Below are 19,391 nucleotides of genomic sequence, written 5' to 3'. Positions count from 1 at the left end.
AGCAATCCAATTAACGGGACAGTAGATAATCTATTATAGTCTGAAATGGCACATAAACTGTGAGCCTCTGTAGTTAAGACAAATGCCACATTATAATATTTATATTATTTTTTGACACAGTTTATTGGTCTAATATTTCGTCTAGCGCCCCTTTAAGTATTTTTTAATTCTGCATGATTTTCTAACCTTTTATCCTGTAAAAGAAGATGCCTTAACCGGAAATGTTTCTAGCAGAACCAGTGGGAGACTCCGTGGGGGAGAAAGAGACTTAGAATTTGTTTGTCAGAATAAAAATGCTGACTTTCCATGTTATCTTGATATATCTAGGACTAAGGTACTGGAAAACTAATTCAAACAGCTTGATTTACATAATAATACATAATTAACAATTCAGGTCTAACTAAACCCTTCAACACATTCTCACTCTCAACTCGTCACAAAAGGACACTTGGTCAGGACCCCTTGACATTACTTCTTAATGTAGCCTACTGGGTACCCCTTAGCATCATTTTCAGTGTGCAGGGACGTTCATTCACCTAAATATTAACCCTTTTGCAGTGCTATATGATGCTGTGAGCATCAGTCTGCTGGGTGGACCGGATGACCCGCTGCCCAGAAGTATTTTCCTCACTGTCAATGACTTCTTAAGGTTTGTCCTTGATAACTCAACAATACTATAGGTTAATGTTATAATATGTATAGGTTAATGTTTTAATTATTTTTCCTTTGATTCTAAGAAATAAAGTTGTTTTTTTGTCTGTTTCATGGATATATTATAAGAGCTGGATACCAGACCAAAAATGGTGCCTATTCAGTCCACTAAGAACTGCTTGCCTGGCGCATACGCCAAAAAAGTTTCTAGCTTCTGGGTTCACTTACAAGGGTATGCGGCCCACTGAATATGCGCAGTACTGTTTCTCCCGCTGGCCCCACCTGCAAGGTCCCACACGGCCCACAAAATGGCCAGGACACCAGTCTCTGATGCAGTGTAAGATTTTTTCTCATGTACCAAAGACTTGAGTCTGCAGTTCAACTGAATCAGTGTATTGTAAGGATTGTCTTCTTGAGGATGGAGACTGTGTGGGCCTTTGAAATGCTGTGAAAATATTGGCGTTGCTATTGTTCAAAATTCCAAAGAGCTCCATCGTTAAAGTACTATGCACCATAAATATCTACTTATCTACTACTGCACAGAACCAAATACTCAGCTCACAATAGAGCACTAAAATGTGAAACTCTTCAGTGTCATAAGTGCAACAAATAGATCCATTTGAGTATCCATCAGACCCCCTACCCCGTCTAAGAGGGAATTTCCAGTTCCATTTTCTGAGAAATACTCTGCTCTGACGAGTTGCAGATGATATTTGTAGAGGGGATGATGGAAAGTTGAAGTAGGAAAAGCTGCTTCACATACTGCAGCTCCTGATGTTTCGTCAACCTTGGGACGAGATGAGAGGAAAGTAAAGGGACGGGAGACTGATGTTTGTGCAAGCCTGGGCTGGGGCAATAACCAGTCAGTTTATGAAGTCTGGGGGCTCAAGTGCAGACTTCATTTTGTTTGCTTTCTCCTGCAGCTGTTGCTTGGTTTCCTCATCAAGTCCCAGCCATGTATATCCATCTCACTGAGAACATTCAAATAGGCCATGATAAGAATGTAAATGATGAAACAGAAGTGCCACTGAGCTCTTTACTGATTGTTTCACAACTATACTGTTGACTACGTCATGCATTATCAACAACAGGGTCTTGATCTCATCTACTGTCATACTGTGTCTTCTGTTGATACAATTTTTTTTTTTACAGTTTATGGCAGCCAGCGAAAGAAGGGCGGCCTGGTAAATGAACAGTTATACAAATGAAAATACAATTGTTTTTGTGTCATCTAGAGGAAAAATACATGCATTTTAGCATTTGAATCATTTTTCAAAGGTTGCTAAAAAAGTTCCAAATAAATTTTTTCATTTTATTTTAAAATGATATATTTTGATTTTAATGAAATTTGTTGCTCGGTGCTTTTTGAAAAAAAAGTTGCCAGGTAGTCTGAAAAGTTGCTAGCTAAATCTAGCAACAACATTGCTAAGCTGGTATCATCACTGTTGTTCTCTCCATCTTTTTACCAAGGATCCATAAAATGGTGTGATGGTGCTACACATGGTGATACACATGTGAGATTACCTCATCACTTATTTATATATCGCCTATGGGACTGTATACAAATGGAATAGAAAAATGGAAATGGGCTTGATAATGTTATATATTTTCATGTGAGATATATATGTCTAAAAAATATGAGAATTTTTTATATAATTATAGTCAATTATAATATTTAATAATTATAATAGGTCTATATATTAATTATTATATATGTACATTAATATCATAAAATATAACAATTATTATGATTATTTATATTATTCAAATTTATTGTGCATGTTATTGAAGGCATTATGTCGATTGAACATACGGATCTTGTTAAAATTTCAACGTTGATTTATTAGTATTTTGTTTATCTCTTTACAACCATTACAACAATTGACATTATTTCAACCACATTTCAACATTGAAGGTCGGTCACATGCCGCCTGAGTTGTCATATAAATATCATATGTGCCCAATACAAGACAAGACAATTCATTATTTGGTCTACACCAGAGTCAAATATTTACAATGAGACACATCTTTATCGGAAATCGCAATAAACCCTGGAGTACCACCCATGTAACGCCATTTAAATGCTCTTTCTTTGAGTAATTGCTGCCACTTGGTGGTGAAAAACAATAACTACAGCATTTGTCGTTTGAACAAATGTAAACAAATGATGAAATTGAGAGCTGCATTAATGTAGCTGTGTAAGTCTAAAAAATGCATTTCTCACCAGTGCCCTGAAATATCTAAATTTAACTATTAATTATTATTATTAAAATAAAAAAAAAAACATGGAATATTCCAGGCTGTTGGTTCCGTCCAGCTCGGCTCTGATTGGTCAGTTTTGGTCAGAGGAAATAAAACATTGATGGTTCCTCCTCATCATCCAGTGGATGCTGAGGTAGCTGTGTGCACAGCTTTTTTTTGGCAATAACACTTGTTCTTTTCAAGGTGGGTGATTTAACTTGGTGGATTTCTTCTCTCTGTGTGGCTCTGAGTGTTGTCGTTGTTGTTTTGTGTCATTTAATCATGGTTCTGCTTGTGAACTAATCTCGGCTAGCTCGCAGTTAGCATGGTCAGCTAGTTATGTAGGTCAGCACTGTGCAAGCAAACGCAAAGAGATGATAGAAATGTAAAGATATAGCGTTAGTTAAAGGTGTTGTATTGATTCAGGATATCATGGATGACAATGGATGGTTCCTATTTCTTCTTAACTTTAGCTTAAAGCTCAATATTTATGTTTCATCTAAAGTACTGCACGATTTGTAAAGCTGCTCTGCTCTTATCCAATTAATTAGTTGATTAGTTAATTAGTTAAATATTTCATCAACCAAACTAGGAAATAGCTCATTATTTATAATAAAACAAATGACCAATAATGTGAATCTGTTGCCGAGCTAAATGTTCTCTCCTCCCAGTTTTTAATAAATAAATAGCCTGAATAAGCAATTAACCCTTATATATTGTTCAGGACTAATTTGACTCATTTCTACATTTGAGAGCAGTAAAAACACTCTAAACACTTTGTTTAGAGATGTAAGAAAACAAGAAATTGTAGAAAACTTCCCCTGATGTTACCCAGAATATACAAAAATGGAAATATTTCAACTTTTTAAAAACATGTTTGTGCAGCTGATACATATTTTTGTAGCATTTGAACCATATTTATTCTAAAACCACCATTCAAAAATATTGTTTCATTCTTCACATGCAAAATAATTGATTTAAATTGGTATGTTCTCCTGTTTTATGTAAGAAAGGACCATTATATAGTGTGCTCTCCATGAACTAAAAGTGCAGAAACTTAAGAATACATTCTCTCTGCTCTCTTCATTAAAGATTAATCACCATTTTTTATCTTTGACTGATGAGATATTCACAAATGAATTGTGGTTCAGAAATTTGGCATAGAGACTGATTTATGAGGGGAAACTGAAGGGTGAGAATATAAACTGTATGAAAGGGTTTTAACTGAGAACAGCGAACAATGACATCTAACCAGATATTCAACCAACCAGTCATCCTCATCCAGTCCAGTGGCCCACAATCTTAAACTGATCACGTTATAATTAATACTACTTATGTATTAATTATAGCATGATCACTTAAAGATTGTGGAGACGTCATGAAATAATTACTTACCATAACACTTATCTTGTGATATAGATTTTAGATCATATTGTCCAACGCTTGCTTCATATCATCTGTCTTACAGGAGGAGGGGACCTATCAGCTGCCAAGATGTCAAGCAAAAGGGCCAAGGGGAAGAACACCAAGAAGCGTCCTCAGCGCGCCACCTCCAATGTGTTTGCCATGTTTGATCAGTCTCAAATCCAGGAGTTCAAGGAGGCCTTCAACATGATCGACCAAAACAGGGATGGTTTTATTGACAAAGAAGACCTTCATGACATGCTGGCCTCATTAGGTAGACTTAATAATATATATTATGTAAGAGAAGGGTAGCCATAACACAAAAAAACACTTCTTTAAAAGTAAATGTGTGACATGCAAAACTGTCACAAAGATTAGAGATAAGAAATGAAACCTTGACAGAAGCTCTGAGGATGTGCATCAAGCTGAAAGTAGTAAATCCTCTGACATTTTCTTTTCCCAGGTAAGAACCCCACAGATGAGTACCTGGAGGCAATGATGAACGAAGCCCCAGGCCCGATCAACTTTACTATGTTCCTGACCATGTTTGGAGAAAAGCTGAACGGCACAGATCCCGAAGATGTGATCCGTAACGCTTTTGCCTGCTTTGACGAGGAGGGAACAGGTGAGTTAAAGGATAGGTTCACAATTTTTCAAGTCTGCCTTAAAAACAACAGTCAGGTGCCCAAATGAACATTGAAATAGGTGCATTATGAAAATCCCTTCTTAATGCACTCACAATGTAAGTGATGGGGGACAAAATCTAAAAGCCTCCTTCCGTGTAAAAAAAATGTGTAAAAGTTTATTGGAAGATAGTATGAAGCCTCAGAAGTCCAAATGAGTCGAATAAAGTAGATATCTTTCAACGTTAGTCTTCTTAGCGCCGAAGTCCCTCTCTTTGTTACTATACTTCACAACAGCTCAACAGGGAAACACTGTCTGAGGAAAGAGGAAGAGGGAATTTGATGCCTGTAAATGTGGCAGATATCAACTGGATATGATTGACTCAGAATGTTGAAACCTCATTTTAGCTTCAGATAAATGCATTTTTTGCACAAAATGACTGTGTGGACACGCTGTGGATTTTTGCCTGCATCACTTACATTAAAAGTGCATTTGATATAGCCTGTAGAAACAGAGATGATTACAGCGAGGAAAACCTCTTTCAGTGTTCATATGGGTACCTGACTCACTTTATGAGCCACGTGATGCTTTCTGTTACCTCTCTTGGATTGGAATTAAAAACATCTTCACCCCACAGGTATGATCCAGGAGGAGTACCTGCGGGAGCTGCTCACAACGATGGGTGACAGGTTTACAGATGAAGAAGTGGACGAGCTCTTCCGTGAGGCCCCCATTGACAAGAAAGGCAACTTTAACTATGTAGCATTCACACGCATCCTAAAGCACGGCGCAAAGGACAAGGACGATTAGTTACAGAAGCATCACTGGACGAGGGTTACGAGTTTATGTGTATCTTTAATGGGTTTCCACTAAAGTTAAAATCGCTACACTCTGTCATTTGGCTCATGATGAGAAAGCTTCACTGTGGTATAGCCAACAAAAGGTTATTTGTTTATGCTGCTTATTGGACCATATCTCTGGATCCCTTCTCCAACCCTACTATCAAAGCTCATTTGCACATCTGTGATAACACCACTAAGGGTCTGTATAAGCTAGTAAAGATGTATGAAAAGACCCTCATGGATAAAGCTGGAAATAAACTGGAACAAGGTTTGTGTTACTGTGACTGGTTTGGTGTTGCTGAATCATTTGTATTTTGTAGGAAATTAAAGTTTTAAGGTTAAATTGAATAATCAACGCTCTGTTCATTTAGCAAAAGTATTTATTTTAAAACAAAAGGAAAAAAGACACAATGTGTTTTTCATGGTGATGATGACTCAAAGTAAATTACAGTTCCACAGTTTACACAAGTTTCAAAGATACATGAATACACAGGATCAGTCACTGGATTAAACAAAGGTGTAGACTCTCAATGTAGACTGAATAATAAAAACATACAATATATGGCCAAAAGTATGTGGACAGTCTTGTCCTGGTGTAGGGCTGTAACTAAATTATCTGCTCAATTAATCCTTTGGTCAATAAAATGTCAATGTTGAAAAAATGCTCAAGGTGATGCAATCAATTTGATTATGTGAGTTAAAAATCCAAGAATGTTCAGTTTTCTGTCACACTAGACAAGAGCAGCAAATCCTCACAAGTGCGAAACTGGAATAGGATGGCATTTTATATTTTTTACTTAAAAAGTTCAAATTAATTTAAAGGATTAATTCATTATCAAAATACTTGCAGATCACTTTTCTTTTAACGGCCTCATAGCTTCAGCTCTAATTTGAGGTAGGCCCTGTAGTTCCTGTTAGTATACAGTGATATTTGACACTAATGTGCTTAAACACTATGTAAATGACCTTATTTTCAATGTACAGCTTGTTTATTTTAACTACTGGTGATAGAAGAACCCGCTGCACCTTTTTTTTTAACATGCTCCCATGCAAAAAGTGACCATCAAGAAATGGTTTTCCCAGTTTGAAGAAGATCTTGACAGACCTCCTGTGTGTTTTAGAAGTATAAAATTCAGGGGTCCACATACGTTAGGCCACATGTGTGTATTAAATGCCATATGGCACACTCCGCAGATGCAACATCACAATGAAAAATGTTTTCCCTATGTTTGTGTACACAGTTCTTGAGATTTTGGGGGTCATTTTAGTAATAGTTTACTTTCGTCATCACAAGTAATTTGATGAACGTTTGGCAGTGGGAGTTCTATTTAGCACTAGTCTGGGATGTTTTGCCACAATTCAAAGCACCTCTGATCCTTTCACAGAGTGTCGATATCTCAGAAAACATCTCATCACATATCAGTCTTAATGCTCTATAAGAGCACACATCAGTTTTACCGAGTGTCAGTGTTAACTAGGATTAACAGGATTCTTTGTGATGAGGGCTCTCTCGGACACATCACGCCAACAATAAATAGACAAGGATCTGCTCCACACCTGAAGCTTTCTGTACACTTTGCAGTTGCTCACAGAGCAATGTGTAGCACATGATATGTAGGAGACTTCTTTACTCTGCCAGGGCTAGGTTTTTAGACTGGATCTTTGATAAGTGGTCTGATATACACGCCTCGATCTTGTCACACTGGGCCAGGAAATCCTGCAAACAGAAAATGAACACACTTCAATATTCTCTCTCATTTTCAATCAAAGCATGAAGGTACCACCAAAAAAACAACAAATAGGCTAACCTGCACTGTCTTTACAAGTCCCTTTTTCTTCATTCTGCAGTCATTAAAATTTTCTGGGATGCTCTGTTGAAGGAAGGAGAGACAGTTCAGTGTTTGATGTGTGTGACACATAAAAAAACATAACATGCCCACAAAAATTAACACTTGAGCTAAAATAGATTACCAGAGCATCTATCTGCTCCAGGATCTTCATGAACTGCTCTGCTGCTATTTTAACTCTGTGGTCTAGTTTACCCAGCGCTTCTGCCTGGAGATCTTTGGCCAGGAAGCCCTGAAAAAATGGGAGCAAACGGGTGACGATCAAAATCTTTCACACAAACACATTTAAGAACAGAACAAACCAATACAGGAAAAGTGAATGCTTACGTTCTTGAGTCCAGTCAACTCTCCGTCTACCTTTTCCAGCTTTTTGGCCATCTGTTCCACAGATTTCTCAATGTCTTTCAGCTTCTTTAGTTCAGCTTCCTCCTCAGGACTGTTCTGTTTGTAGATTATTGTCAGTATCTGATTGCATATACAGTCACACATCAGAGATATCACACATGTAAAAAGCCTTACCCGCTTTCCAATCATCATGAGTTTGCAACCATCTTTTATTCCATAGCTGGGTAGACTCTCCTCCATGTCCTTCAGTGATTTCCCTGGAGTGCCAGGAAGAATAAAACAAGGTTAGAACTGGCTATATAATCTGAAACAGGCGCTTATTTGGCTGTAATAGACAAAAGAGACCTATAGTCTACCTTTGAAGATGAGTTTCTGTGAGGCTGATGGAACGCCAGTAACTTGAGTGAGAGCATCTGACAGGTCTTTAACAGTTGGACTCTTTCCATCTTCCTGGCCCGTTACTGTGATGCTGTGCTTAGTAGATCCTGGAGTGGGAGAAAAAATACAAATGTAAATATTAAAAACATTGGCACAAGCACATCTATATGTGGCTGTTACTATCTAAATACTGAGATCAATCATTATCACCCTCTAGCTTCAGTAGAGCTGCAAAAATTAGTCAATTAAGGGATTAGTCGATTGACACTAAATTAATCGGCAACTATTTAGATAACTGAATATCATTCAAGTAAAAATATAAAATATTCACTGGTTGTTGTTTCTCAAAAGTGAAGTTTTGAAACTTTTCTGTATCATATATGATGATAAACTCAATATCTTTGGATTTCAGCCGTTTATTAAGCAGAAAACGAGAAGACGAGCAGTTGTTTTTCACTACTTTCTTACATTTAATTGACACAATTATTAATTGAATAATAGAGGAAATAACCGTCAGATTAATCGATAATGAAAATAATCATTAGTTGCAGCCCAGAATGATGATTATGATCTGAATGTATTTGAACAAAGTTAGTAAATGACAGAGTGAACTGAAGGGGATGAAGATGAAGGTCATTTACTGTATAACATTACAGCTCAGGTAAATGATACCTGGCAGGCCTTATGATGTTAAAATGATAAAGCATTGGAGCATACTTTCTGATATTACAGAAATACGTCTTTTGTATAGAAATATCTCATTTTTAGCCATAAAAATCAAGATAAAGACAAAATGATATACATACAAATAAAACTTAGTTCAGACTGTATTAAGTTAGTAAAACGTTTTGGAGTTTTTCCCTAAACCACTGCTGAATGAACAAATTATAACTTGGAAAGAAATTCATCATGAGCTTCGATTTATTAAATTTAAACTTGTGTATGAATTAATCCACCAATAATTCCTTTTGACAAAATATTCATTTACTTAAAATACATATATTTAAACGTTAATCCTGCCATTTTATGACTTTACAACCAAACCATTTGTAAATACCAAACGCAACACATTTTCGTGACAAATATGAAACTGTCACATGAATGTTTGGATGTAAGAGTAAGACATTAAACGCGAGTCTAATGTATTTCTTGGAAGACAATATTACATTCAGGATTTTAAAGTGTATCTAAGTTAGACATATTCAACGAATCTAAATTGCAGCTAGCTTAGCTACTGAAGTGAGTTATTAGCAAATGTTTGGTTAGCTATTCGAGCGATGGTCGATGATTAGTAATTTATCTACAATCTGGTAATTGTTGTAATATCATGTAAAATATTATTACCGTATGCAACTGTCACTGTTATCGCCTGCTCTGACATTCTGTATTTTAGCGTCCTTTAATCACAACATGAATCACACAGCTAACTGTTGCTGGATGCTAACTACTTCCGGACCACAGCGGAAACAGTTCTGCCTTTTTTTTTAAACTTTATTATTTCTTTAACTTTTTATTAACGGCACGAGATTTCTTTTCCTAGGAGGGCGAAGGTATGTCCCGCCCTACTCTGCCTCTGATTGGTTTACCCTGATATTCTTATCATAATCCTAACCAATCTCAGTCCTCATGCCTAAACCTAACCAATCCAACCAACGAAAGCAACAAGGACTAGTTAACCAGAGGCAGAGTAGGGCGGGTCATGACTTTGCCATCCTAGGAAAAAAAAAAGGTTAATAGCACATGTACAAACTAAATAACCAAACAAATTGATCACACCAGTGATGCAAAAATATATAGAGAGCATTATAAAAAATAAACATACATACACTTTTTTAAATAAATTACATCAATAAAAAGCGTTTATTCAGCCTTCCTGTTAAAACAGCGAACTGTGGCGTGTTCACATGTTTCTCAGCAAAAGTTTCCAAAGTTAGACTGGACGACACATCATGTCTGTAAATTGAACAACTGTTGGTGTGTGACTTCCTTCGAGTACATCTGGCTCTGTGGCGCAATGGATAGCGCATTGGACTTCTAGTCAAGCACTTGAGATGCGATTCAAAGGTTGTGGGTTCGAGTCCCACCAGAGTCGGACTTTTAAAACGAAAACCTGATTTCTTCAAGTGATCCTTCCCCTAAAATCTGCATCACTCCAGACATCTTGTACGTATGTTACACAGGACCTTCTTGCGACTGTAAATAGTGGAAATCAACAAATCCATAGGCAAGTCTCAGTTGGCTATTTTTGTATCTCACAAATACCTCATTTGAATTCAAATCACAATTGGCAAATTTAAAAAATCCTTAATAAAACTTTCAGAGAGAAAGTTGTGTACAAAAACCTCCATGAGAATAGTGCTTGGTGGTGAAAAGGTTTCACACAAAGCCTAGTTTAAATGGCGACGAGAATAGAAAACTTAAGGGAGTCCAGCCTGTTGAAAGGTATGGACATATGTGTTTACTGTATACACTTACAGCCATCAGGCAGTATTAAACGATAAACAATAAGTAAATGGTAAAAGAAAAGCTACAGGAAAAGCAAAAGGAAAAAAGAATTGCCCCTCCAGTTTCCTGATTAAAACCTGTATTGTTAATTCATTTTAATTCATTTATTTAATTCTCTATTAAAACTGCATTTTAAAATTGATATTAAATTTCCATTATTTATGAGTATTGATTGATCTATTTTTATGTTTAAGTTTTCATGTTGTTTTTTTCATAAACCCCTTTTTAATTTGTTTATCATTAATTGACAGATTAATATATTCACTTGTAAATGATTTTAATTTAATTCATCTTTTCAATCAAACTATCAATCAAACTTTACACAGCACGTTTCATACAGGTTAGTGCTTCACAGAAGACTGACAAGCTGATAATAAGACAGAACAAATGTAGACAATAAACAGTACAACAATTTGAATTTTATACGCATGAGAAATAAAAAATATGAAAATAAAATAGATTTTAAAACTATAATAATGATAAAAATGGATTAAAATAAAATTATATTTAAAAACGACAAAATAAATAAAAAAAACCAATTTATATCAATGAATTCAATATATACCTCATAATGTCATCTATTTATTTATGGATTTATTCATTCATTTAAAAAAAGTCTTTCAATAATTCCTGTTAATTTAGATTAACTGGATGCTTTATAACCCTTTACAAGACACCTGCGGACCACCTGCTGCTAAGAGTAGTGAACAATTAATCAGAGAAGAGATCATGATGGATGACGTTAAAAGATGATCCAAAGTCAGAAATCCAAGTTCAAGCCACTAGCAAAGCATTTAACTGTACAATGTGTTTTTACATGTGGCTGAAGTATAAACAGTATTTATTGCCTTAAATGGAACTCTGCTGACACTCTCTTAGAACACGTGTTATAATGTTCATTGTTGGGTCATAAGAATTTCATCATATCACAAGTCATACAAAACTCTCCTGTCTGGATTCATAAGTTAAAGCTGCCCAAGTAAACGTATTTGTACGCGTAGAGAAAGCGCGTAACAAGACAAAAGAAAAGATGGCTGCAAAACAGCTCAGTTCCCTCCTGACTGAAATGGAGATTGTGAAAACCCTGATGAAACTGACCCCAGAGGAGAGACATAAAGAGGTCAGAAGACGTACGTACATCGAGCTGAGAGCTGTGGAGAAGGGGCGCAGAGAAAGAATTGCTCAGGAGATCGCAGAGAGGCGCAAGAGGGAAAAAGAGGAGAGGGAAAAAGCGATAGAGAGTCAGAGGATACAGAAAGAAAAACTTGAGGAGAAGATAAGGCAGGAACAAGAGCGACTGAGGAAAGAGAGGCTTGAGTGGAAAAGGGTGATGCGGGTAGAGGAGCAGCTGTGGCTTACAAGTCCCATGCACAATTTGACCACTGTGGAAAATCAGCCAAGAGTGGAAGACGCAGCTAGCCCCAAACGCCTGACCTCTGACCTGAAGGCTAAAGAGCAGGAACCAATGAAAACTCTGCACAATAATTGGGTTGGAGAAGAAAATACAGACAGCAAGCCCGTCAAAGAAAAGTCTCACTCAGTCAACTCCGTCTTCTCCCTATTCACTGTAAAACCAAGCCCCGAGCCTGAAGGTTGTTATCCAACTTGTATCATGCTTCTTTATCCTACTCTACATTGACCTTGTATATAGTTTAACTTGTAAATTATTATTTGATGAATAAAGTTTTATCTTCTCTTGTTGTTAGAAAAACAACCATCACCAAAATCTGTGCAGGAGAGGCTGTCGCTGGGCTGCTTGATTGAGATGTTTCAGGCCTGCAGCGAGATAACAGATGAGTCGCACATTCTTGAATCAGAGGAGCAAAATGTGGGAGCCACTCGTGCCGGCAGTGTGACACCAAAGCCAGAAACAACATCCTGAACTCAGTTTTGTGACTCCTGTCCAGAATAAAATAGTTGAAGTGAAAGCATTGAAGAAGTCGTACTAGTTATTGTATGACATGAATTGTAGTTAATATGTTCTTAAAAATACTGAAGTTGTACTCGTCATGTATTTTTATAATTTTACAGTCAGGTTAAAAAGTCGACAAGACACAGTTTGCATGCTGATGTTTAGCAGCTAATGCCTACCATGTTCACCATGGTAGTTAGCGTGCTAGTGTGCTAACGTTTGCTAATGAGCACAAAGTACACTTGAGGCTGAGGGGAATATTATTAGCTCTGCAAAAACTTGTTCATAAAACAAATTATTGGACAAATTGCAGTTTTGAACTGATGACGGTGCTAGATGAAAAGTTGGGTCATTGCAAAGTGATTACAATTCTTATTGAGGGGAACATGAATGTCTGTACAACATTTCATGCCAATCGATCCAATAATTGCGGAGATGTTTCACTCAAACCTTCTAGGAGGCGCTCGGTAAGTCTGAGAATCACCAAAGTCATTAGGATTCATCCTCTAGGGATCATGAATGCCCATAAAAAAAAAAATCCATGGCAATAGTACAATCTTACAATTTCGTTTAGCAGTCTTTTATCCAAAGCGACGTACATCTGAGAGCTGATACAACACAAGCAGAGTATAGTATGATAGTAGAGAAATTTTAGTATAGACCACAATTGTGGACAGACCGACTGATTGCCATACTACTAGCATCTCTAAGAGAAAACATTAACCATAAAAGGTTAATAGCAACACACCTCACGTAATCTCCTAAAAAATAAGCATGATTCTTCATTGTCTTTGCCAGCAGCATAAACATCAAGGTCTGTGAGTGAAGTCTGAGCCACAACAGCTCTAAGTTACCACGAATAAACCACTTAAGGGCAAAGAATCAAAACCAGCAACTAAAAGGAAGAAATAAAAACCCACAAAGAAAAAAGAAGTGTGTTACAGTAGTCAATAAATCAGTAATTCAAGATTTAATTCAAACGCACCATTTTATTTGCATTTGTCAAATAACCTGCAGACATATTGATCAGGCTGAGTTTGAGAATTCAAACAAAGATAGTAATGACTGCACACTAACACATAAAACTAGTAATAAATTAAAATAAATTAACATTCGGTAATACTGGTGATGAACGAGACTGACAAGAGTAAGACAGGAGGACGATGGGGTGAAAAGAAGGGGAATGATGTTTTAGAAAAGGTTCAGTATGTTACAAGGCCACATGCTAGCACGGTAGTAGTAACAATACACAACCCAACACCAGGACAACTTCAAAATTGTAGTGTTCTCAGGTCAAATGGTTTTGCATGTATAAATGTTACTCTACATATAAAAGTGTTTTTAGTTGAAGCGCAGTCAGTTCATCCATTCCTTGTTTATGTGGCAGGAATCTGCGGCAGGCCGAACTCATCCACCAAAACACCGTCCTGAAAGCGAAAGAAGGTTGTCAAGAAAAAAAATAACTATATTTACTAATGTTACTAATAATGAAAACACACTTTTCATCGCTGTCAGCGGTAATGGCAATAATACGGGTATGAAAATAGTTCAAATCCTGAAACTTGTTTGAGATTGGTGATCCATCAGTCAACAGCTTGTTACTGGTTTATCAGAGTATTCTTACATGGAAACGCAGCTAAGACTAACATATAAAGTTGAATAAGCCAAGATAACACACACTCCCATATTCTGAAGTTGAGAAGAAGTCAAACTCAATAAGAAACATCCATGGACGTTGTGAAAGGGATAGCGGGCGTTAATTCTCAGATGTTGGAGCTTCTCACCACAGCATGTATGCATGAACCTTGGGTGAGTTTTCCAGTGTCTTTATGTTGACTTTCATATAATATTTTATTTATTTTCTTAATTGTTTCTCTATTAATCATCAGATAATAGTGAAAACGCCTGTTTTAATTTTCCAGTTATGTCTTTAAATGTCTAAACAAAAGTCCAAAACTCAAATATATTCAGTTTACAATCATGTATGACAAAGAAAAGCATTAAATCATCACAACTGAGAGGCTAAATCTAAAGAGATCTCCACTGTGCTCTGTAGACTGTTACCTTGTTTGTCTTGCTGTCACTGGGGATTCCCTCAGGAATCGACGGGGCAGCTGAGGCTTCATCCAGATAGGAGCTGTCATCATCCAGCAGCAGCTCATCACCCAGAGCGTCCAGCTCTGAAACCACAGTCATACTGTCAGTACTGTCATCCATACAACGTCTGTTTATCTGTAACTTACTGCGGTACTGTCAACATTTAAGTTATTACAACAGAGAGACTAACAGGCTCTCTAACAAATAATTGTTCTGCATTGCGATATTTTGATTGTGCTATTTGTCTGATTATTAAAGACTATTATTTATCTTTCTTATACTTTAATTTATGTTTTTAATGGTAGAGAAAAGTTGTCTTTGCTGGTTTATCCATCTTAACTTCAAGTAACTATGGTCACACAAGTTGTGTCCCAAATTTAGGGGCAGGATCCTCCAAATGTGTACTAAATGACAAACGTTTACTCCATTTCAAAAGGCAGGATTGCAGCCTACTTTTGCCCAAATTTGGGAGACTCAACTTGTGTATCCATCATATAATTCATCATGAGAGTCTGTGTTGTAATTACCAGGTATTTGGTTCAGTCGGTCAACAATTACTGGTAAAGAAACTTTATCACCACACCAATAAAAAGCCACCACCGCATCACAAGTTACAGATAAACAGATGTTATGTGGATGGATTTGTCATTGATCTGATACACTATTTGCCAGTTCATTCACTATTTGAGGTTTAATGCTTGATGATAAACTCCATCAACATAAAACCATGATATACATGATGTTCTGTGAGTCATTATGGTGCTCTTTGTCGTTTTTCCAAGTGCTGAGTCCTCTTTATTTTAGGTTGCTCTACAGATGAAGGTGTCTGCCCAGAAACTAAATGCAAAAAGAAATATGTCAGGTTTACCTGCTTCAAGATCTTCCTCGTCTATCTCTGGTGTGCCGTAGCTGCGGCTCAGGGCCTCTTGTACCTCGTTGGCGTCTTCCATCATGTCCTCCAGTTGGTCCTGTAAATCCTGAAGGTTCAAATATATGTGATCACTCTCAGTGCCTGGTATTTACTCACTACTGACATTAAACTGTCATGTAAGATGCAAATTCACCTGTTTCTATCTATCCATGTTAGAAGTTTTTAACCACTCTGTACAAATATTCATTTAGCCAACAGTGGAGGACGATTTTCTCATCAGAACTTTTACTGTAGGTTGCTAAGATCAACCTAAGAATGGCTCTTTCACAGTGTTTCCTTGTTCATTAAACCAATTTTGTACATAAGAGATGACGATTAAGATATTAACTTTATAACGGTGATGTTAGAAGGCGAAACAAGACGTGTATTTCTGCTTGTTTGACTTGGGCTGCTGCAGCCTTTACGTTAATCTGACAACATTCACTTCAGACTTGTGCTGTGTTGAACATGATATGGAAATGTTACTAGTCAGACTGCCGTTGTGACTTTTACATAAAAGTGAGCAGGGTGTTTATTCAGACGTGAGACCAACGTGTTAAATTGCCATGAGATTAACGTAAAGTGGTGCATGTCTGAAAGAGGCTTTAAATTACATTTGACTGAAGCGACACTGAAGAACCTGACAAATCCTAGTTAGTCATTTTGCAAGGACGGAGAAAATAGACACAGAGAGAATACATGACCCTGTTTAGTACTGATCCCCGTTGTAGCCTTAACAATCAATGAATAATTGCTGAGTGATAACAGAAACAGTATAGTTGTGTATATATAACAAACATACATCAATCTGGTCAAGTTTGACGTCCTTGTAAGCCCTTTTCATTTCCTTTGCACCAATCTTCATGGCCTCCACCTGAAAAGAAAGTAAATTATAGAAAGTATGTTTAGTTACAAGTTAAAAGTCAGAGGGCTTCATCTGCAGTGATTAAGTCAGGTGTCCATCTGGGCTGACACATGTTTAACTGACTGACTTTGTCTCAACCTCTTCTAATCTTCATCTTTGCTCAGAGTGGACAATCACATCATGTCCTTACTGTTGTTTTGGTGTCCTTTAGTGTCTGGATTGTGTAGTTTGCCTGCTCCATGTTAAAAGACTGCTGAGCCAGCTGCTCCCTTTGACCTTCATACCTGTGTGAAAAATAATACAGTTGGTTTTGAAACATCTGTATTATGCACACAATGGTTTTCAAAGCTCAATTCAAATTAGAGCTCAACTGATACTGTAGATTTGGGGCCAATAATGGTCAATATTTCAGTGTCAAATAACAATATATATATTGGCTAATATTTGCAGCCAAGATATTTTAGTGTTTTTATACTGTGTCATGCTTCAACTTTATGCATAACACCTTGTTTTATATGCTTATGATTACAGTTTATTTTGCATGTCCATGTTTTACGCTGGTTTAAATCTGTGTGCTCTTGTTAGTTTTCTTGGTGAATATGTAGGAAAGTGTGTTAGTGCTTTTTAAGATTTTTGAAGCGCTGATATCAGCCACGCTCTAGTTGTCATATCTGTGTTAAAAATCAAACCACAAGTGATGGACTCACATCCTCTTCTGCTTCAGGACTCTCATCGCCTTCTGTTTCACCATGTTCTGCATTTAAAAAAGGAATAAATACAAGTCATATTTGCAATGTTTGCAAAATGATCTTGTAACCATGTATGAGACTTATCGTTGACATGCTGAGTCCTACCTTGGAGGGCCCATCTCTCATCTTTTTCATCTGATCCTTGTACTTCAGAAGTTCAGCGTCTAGTCTGCCAATCTTCTTGTCTATGGACTCTGCCCTCGCATCCACCTGAGTGAGGAGGACATCAGTGAGAGGTGTCAGAAAGATTTCCAGCATCCTGGCAGATTAAACACACTGCTGAGGTGCCCTAAACTGCTTGTGTGTGTATATATGTGTGTGAGAAGCCTATCTCTAATTATCAAATATATCAGTCTTTCGTTGTCCAACCAGGATTAAAGTACAAGGAGAGTCGTTTTGTGTTGTACAGCAGTAAAAGGTGCTGGTTAAATATGGCTTGTTTACTCGCTAGGCACGGTTTACTGGCTTGTCTCCTCCTTTGTGACCATGCTAGCTGACTTGACGGTACCGTTAGGTCACATCTAAAGACATAAACAACAACTCACATTGCCTATGCAGTCCGACAGGTTCGGAGGAGGCGCTTTGGGCTTCCCGCGTCCGAATATTCTGTTCATTCTCAACGTTTTATGGGGCTAGTTGCTTGTAGGTTTCCTTACAAAACACAAAAAGCATCAAATGTAAAAGGATCTCTTCATTGAAGACACCCGGAAGCAACGGGGCGGATGCAGATGGCTCGCATTGGTTGGCGTAAACAGTGATGGCCAATGAGAGTTTGAAGTCGCGCCTGCCCCCTTGTGACGTACATCGGTACTGCAGCTTCACTGGTAACCTATTGTCCCCGTTGACACTGCATCCATCAGTCTTTGTTGCACACCCACTGCAGATATGATGGCATTGAATTAGGCTTTTAATTATATTTTTGACTTATCTAATTGATTATAGCAAGTGCGTGGAGTATACCCCTCCATATGTCAGTGGTAGGAGAATTATCCAGATCCTTTACTTAAAGGGGAGGTTCACAATTTTTCAAGTTTGTCTTAAAACAACAGTCAGGTGCCCATATGAACACTGAAAGAGGGGTTTTCCTGGCTGTAATCATTCCCCCTGTTCATACTGGCTATTAAAAGATCCCCTTCAAATGTTTTTTCAATGTAAGTGATGGGGGCCAAAATCCACAGTGCGTCCACAGAGTCATTTTGTGCAAAAATGCATTTAAAAGTTTATCTGAAGCTTATATGAGGCCTCAGCAGTCTGAGTTAGTCATATCAAGTGGATATCTGCCACATTTATAATCTTTTTAGTATCAAATTCCCTCGGACAGTGTTTCCCTGTTGAGATGCAGTGGGAGTATAGTGACAAAAAGAGGAAATTTGCAGCATTCACACCTTGTTCTTCTCACTCTTTATTGTGTGATTGCTGCAGATATCTTGGGCTTCTTCAAATGACACTATAATGGGTGTTTTTTCCTACTTTTTGACATTTTATAGACTGAAAGCAATTAATTGATTAATCAAGAAAATAATCGTTTGTTACAGCCTTAGTTTGAAGTTGTGAGCAATTTAATTTATTAAACTGAAAATGTTTGCCTGAAACAACTGAAAAACTGAAATCCTACTCCTATGAAAAAGTTCAAATTAAAGGCCAGTGGCTACTTCAGATGAGACAACCAGTCACTGGAATGTTAGCGCTGGGGGAACCCTCGGGTACATGGCTAATTAAACATTCAAGCACCAACACTATTTCAGTATACATCATACTGAGACTTCTTTGAAGTTTAAGTAACCTCAGCATTCATGTTCTAGTTGAGCCTAAGAAGAAAGATAAATGACAAACTTAAAATACATGGAGGACTTACCATACAAACATCTAGTATGTTCAATAATATCACAGCTCAATATTTACTGGTTCAGTCAAAATATTTATATCCAAAACCAAACTATTTTGCTGAATTTTTCCTGGTTAAAAAAATGAGTTTGGACTTTTTTAGTATCAAATACTGTATATAAAATCTTAAGAGCAAG

The 19,391-nt window shown here is 37.2% G+C and overlaps 4 protein-coding genes and 1 non-coding gene across 5 annotated transcripts; 3 read left to right on the top strand and 2 right to left on the bottom strand.

The window, feature by feature from the left end:
• The first annotated feature begins 2,978 nt into the window (after window positions 1-2,978).
• On the top strand, window positions 2,979-6,046 carry myl12.2 (myosin, light chain 12, genome duplicate 2). The gene is made up of 4 exons (XM_067606260.1): window positions 2,979-3,096; window positions 4,361-4,570; window positions 4,760-4,921; window positions 5,558-6,046. The coding sequence occupies exons 2-4, from the start codon at window positions 4,387-4,389 to the stop codon at window positions 5,728-5,730; spliced, it is 519 nt and encodes a 172-aa protein (XP_067462361.1). The 5' UTR covers window positions 2,979-3,096; window positions 4,361-4,386; the 3' UTR covers window positions 5,731-6,046.
• Window positions 6,047-6,124: 78 nt separating this feature from the next.
• Window positions 6,125-9,824, bottom strand: bag1 (BCL2 associated athanogene 1). The gene is made up of 7 exons (XM_067606259.1): window positions 9,677-9,824; window positions 8,311-8,439; window positions 8,129-8,211; window positions 7,937-8,050; window positions 7,734-7,841; window positions 7,571-7,633; window positions 6,125-7,479 (listed from the first exon to the last, which is right to left on the bottom strand). Exons 1-7 carry the CDS (start codon window positions 9,711-9,713, stop codon window positions 7,390-7,392), a joined length of 624 nt encoding a protein of 207 aa, XP_067462360.1. The 5' UTR covers window positions 9,714-9,824; the 3' UTR covers window positions 6,125-7,389.
• A 508-nt stretch (window positions 9,825-10,332) lies between these two features.
• trnar-ucu (transfer RNA arginine (anticodon UCU)) lies at window positions 10,333-10,424 on the top strand. The gene is given in 2 exon segments: window positions 10,333-10,369; window positions 10,389-10,424. It is a non-coding gene; the product is annotated as a tRNA-Arg (tRNA).
• Window positions 10,425-11,407: 983 nt separating this feature from the next.
• Window positions 11,408-12,776, top strand: LOC137193430 (uncharacterized). Its single transcript, XM_067604660.1, has 2 exons — window positions 11,408-12,429; window positions 12,544-12,776. Exons 1-2 carry the CDS (start codon window positions 11,868-11,870, stop codon window positions 12,717-12,719), a joined length of 738 nt encoding a protein of 245 aa, XP_067460761.1. The 5' UTR covers window positions 11,408-11,867; the 3' UTR covers window positions 12,720-12,776.
• Window positions 12,777-13,718: 942 nt separating this feature from the next.
• On the bottom strand, window positions 13,719-18,107 carry chmp5a (charged multivesicular body protein 5a). The gene is made up of 8 exons (XM_067606258.1): window positions 17,916-18,107; window positions 17,476-17,580; window positions 17,329-17,375; window positions 16,812-16,905; window positions 16,559-16,630; window positions 15,715-15,823; window positions 14,814-14,929; window positions 13,719-14,176 (listed from the first exon to the last, which is right to left on the bottom strand). Exons 1-8 carry the CDS (start codon window positions 17,982-17,984, stop codon window positions 14,126-14,128), a joined length of 663 nt encoding a protein of 220 aa, XP_067462359.1. The 5' UTR covers window positions 17,985-18,107; the 3' UTR covers window positions 13,719-14,125.
• Between the last annotated feature and the right edge of the window lie 1,284 nt (window positions 18,108-19,391).

Source organism: Thunnus thynnus, chromosome 12 (assembly GCF_963924715.1).
Source record: "Thunnus thynnus chromosome 12, fThuThy2.1, whole genome shotgun sequence".
In the NCBI taxonomy this organism is placed as follows: domain Eukaryota; kingdom Metazoa; phylum Chordata; class Actinopteri; order Scombriformes; family Scombridae; genus Thunnus; species Thunnus thynnus.
The sequence above is the reverse complement of the archived record's forward strand: the minus strand, read 5'-3'. Positions and strand labels throughout refer to the sequence as shown.

What these genes read in the sequence shown, in the direction of transcription:
- myl12.2 (XM_067606260.1), top strand. Translation starts at nt 4,387, where the DNA reads ATGTCAAGCAAAAGGGCCAAGGGGAAGAACACCAAGAAGCGTCCTCAG. An exon ending in TGACATGCTGGCCTCATTAG is followed by an intron (nt 4,571 to 4,759) that starts GTAGACTTAATA and finishes TTCTTTTCCCAG; the next exon opens with GTAAGAACCCCACAGATGAG. An exon ending in CTTTGACGAGGAGGGAACAG is followed by an intron (nt 4,922 to 5,557) that starts GTGAGTTAAAGG and finishes TTCACCCCACAG; the next exon opens with GTATGATCCAGGAGGAGTAC.
- bag1 (XM_067606259.1), bottom strand. Translation starts at nt 9,713, where the DNA reads ATGTCAGAGCAGGCGATAACAGTGACAGTTGCATACG. An exon ending in TCATGATGATTGGAAAGCGG is followed by an intron (nt 8,051 to 8,128) that starts GTAAGGCTTTTT and finishes ATCTACAAACAG; the next exon opens with AACAGTCCTGAGGAGGAAGC. An exon ending in AGTTGACTGGACTCAAGAAC is followed by an intron (nt 7,842 to 7,936) that starts GTAAGCATTCAC and finishes CCATTTTTTCAG; the next exon opens with GGCTTCCTGGCCAAAGATCT.
- LOC137193430 (XM_067604660.1), top strand. Translation starts at nt 11,868, where the DNA reads ATGGCTGCAAAACAGCTCAGTTCCCTCCTGACTGAAATGGAGATTGTG. An exon ending in ACCAAGCCCCGAGCCTGAAG is followed by an intron (nt 12,430 to 12,543) that starts GTTGTTATCCAA and finishes TCTTGTTGTTAG; the next exon opens with AAAAACAACCATCACCAAAA.
- chmp5a (XM_067606258.1), bottom strand. Translation starts at nt 17,984, where the DNA reads ATGAACAGAATATTCGGACGCGGGAAGCCCAAAGCGCCTCCTCCGAAC. An exon ending in TGAGAGATGGGCCCTCCAAG is followed by an intron (nt 17,376 to 17,475) that starts GTAGGACTCAGC and finishes TTTTAAATGCAG; the next exon opens with AACATGGTGAAACAGAAGGC. An exon ending in GTCCTGAAGCAGAAGAGGAT is followed by an intron (nt 16,906 to 17,328) that starts GTGAGTCCATCA and finishes TTTTTCACACAG; the next exon opens with GTATGAAGGTCAAAGGGAGC.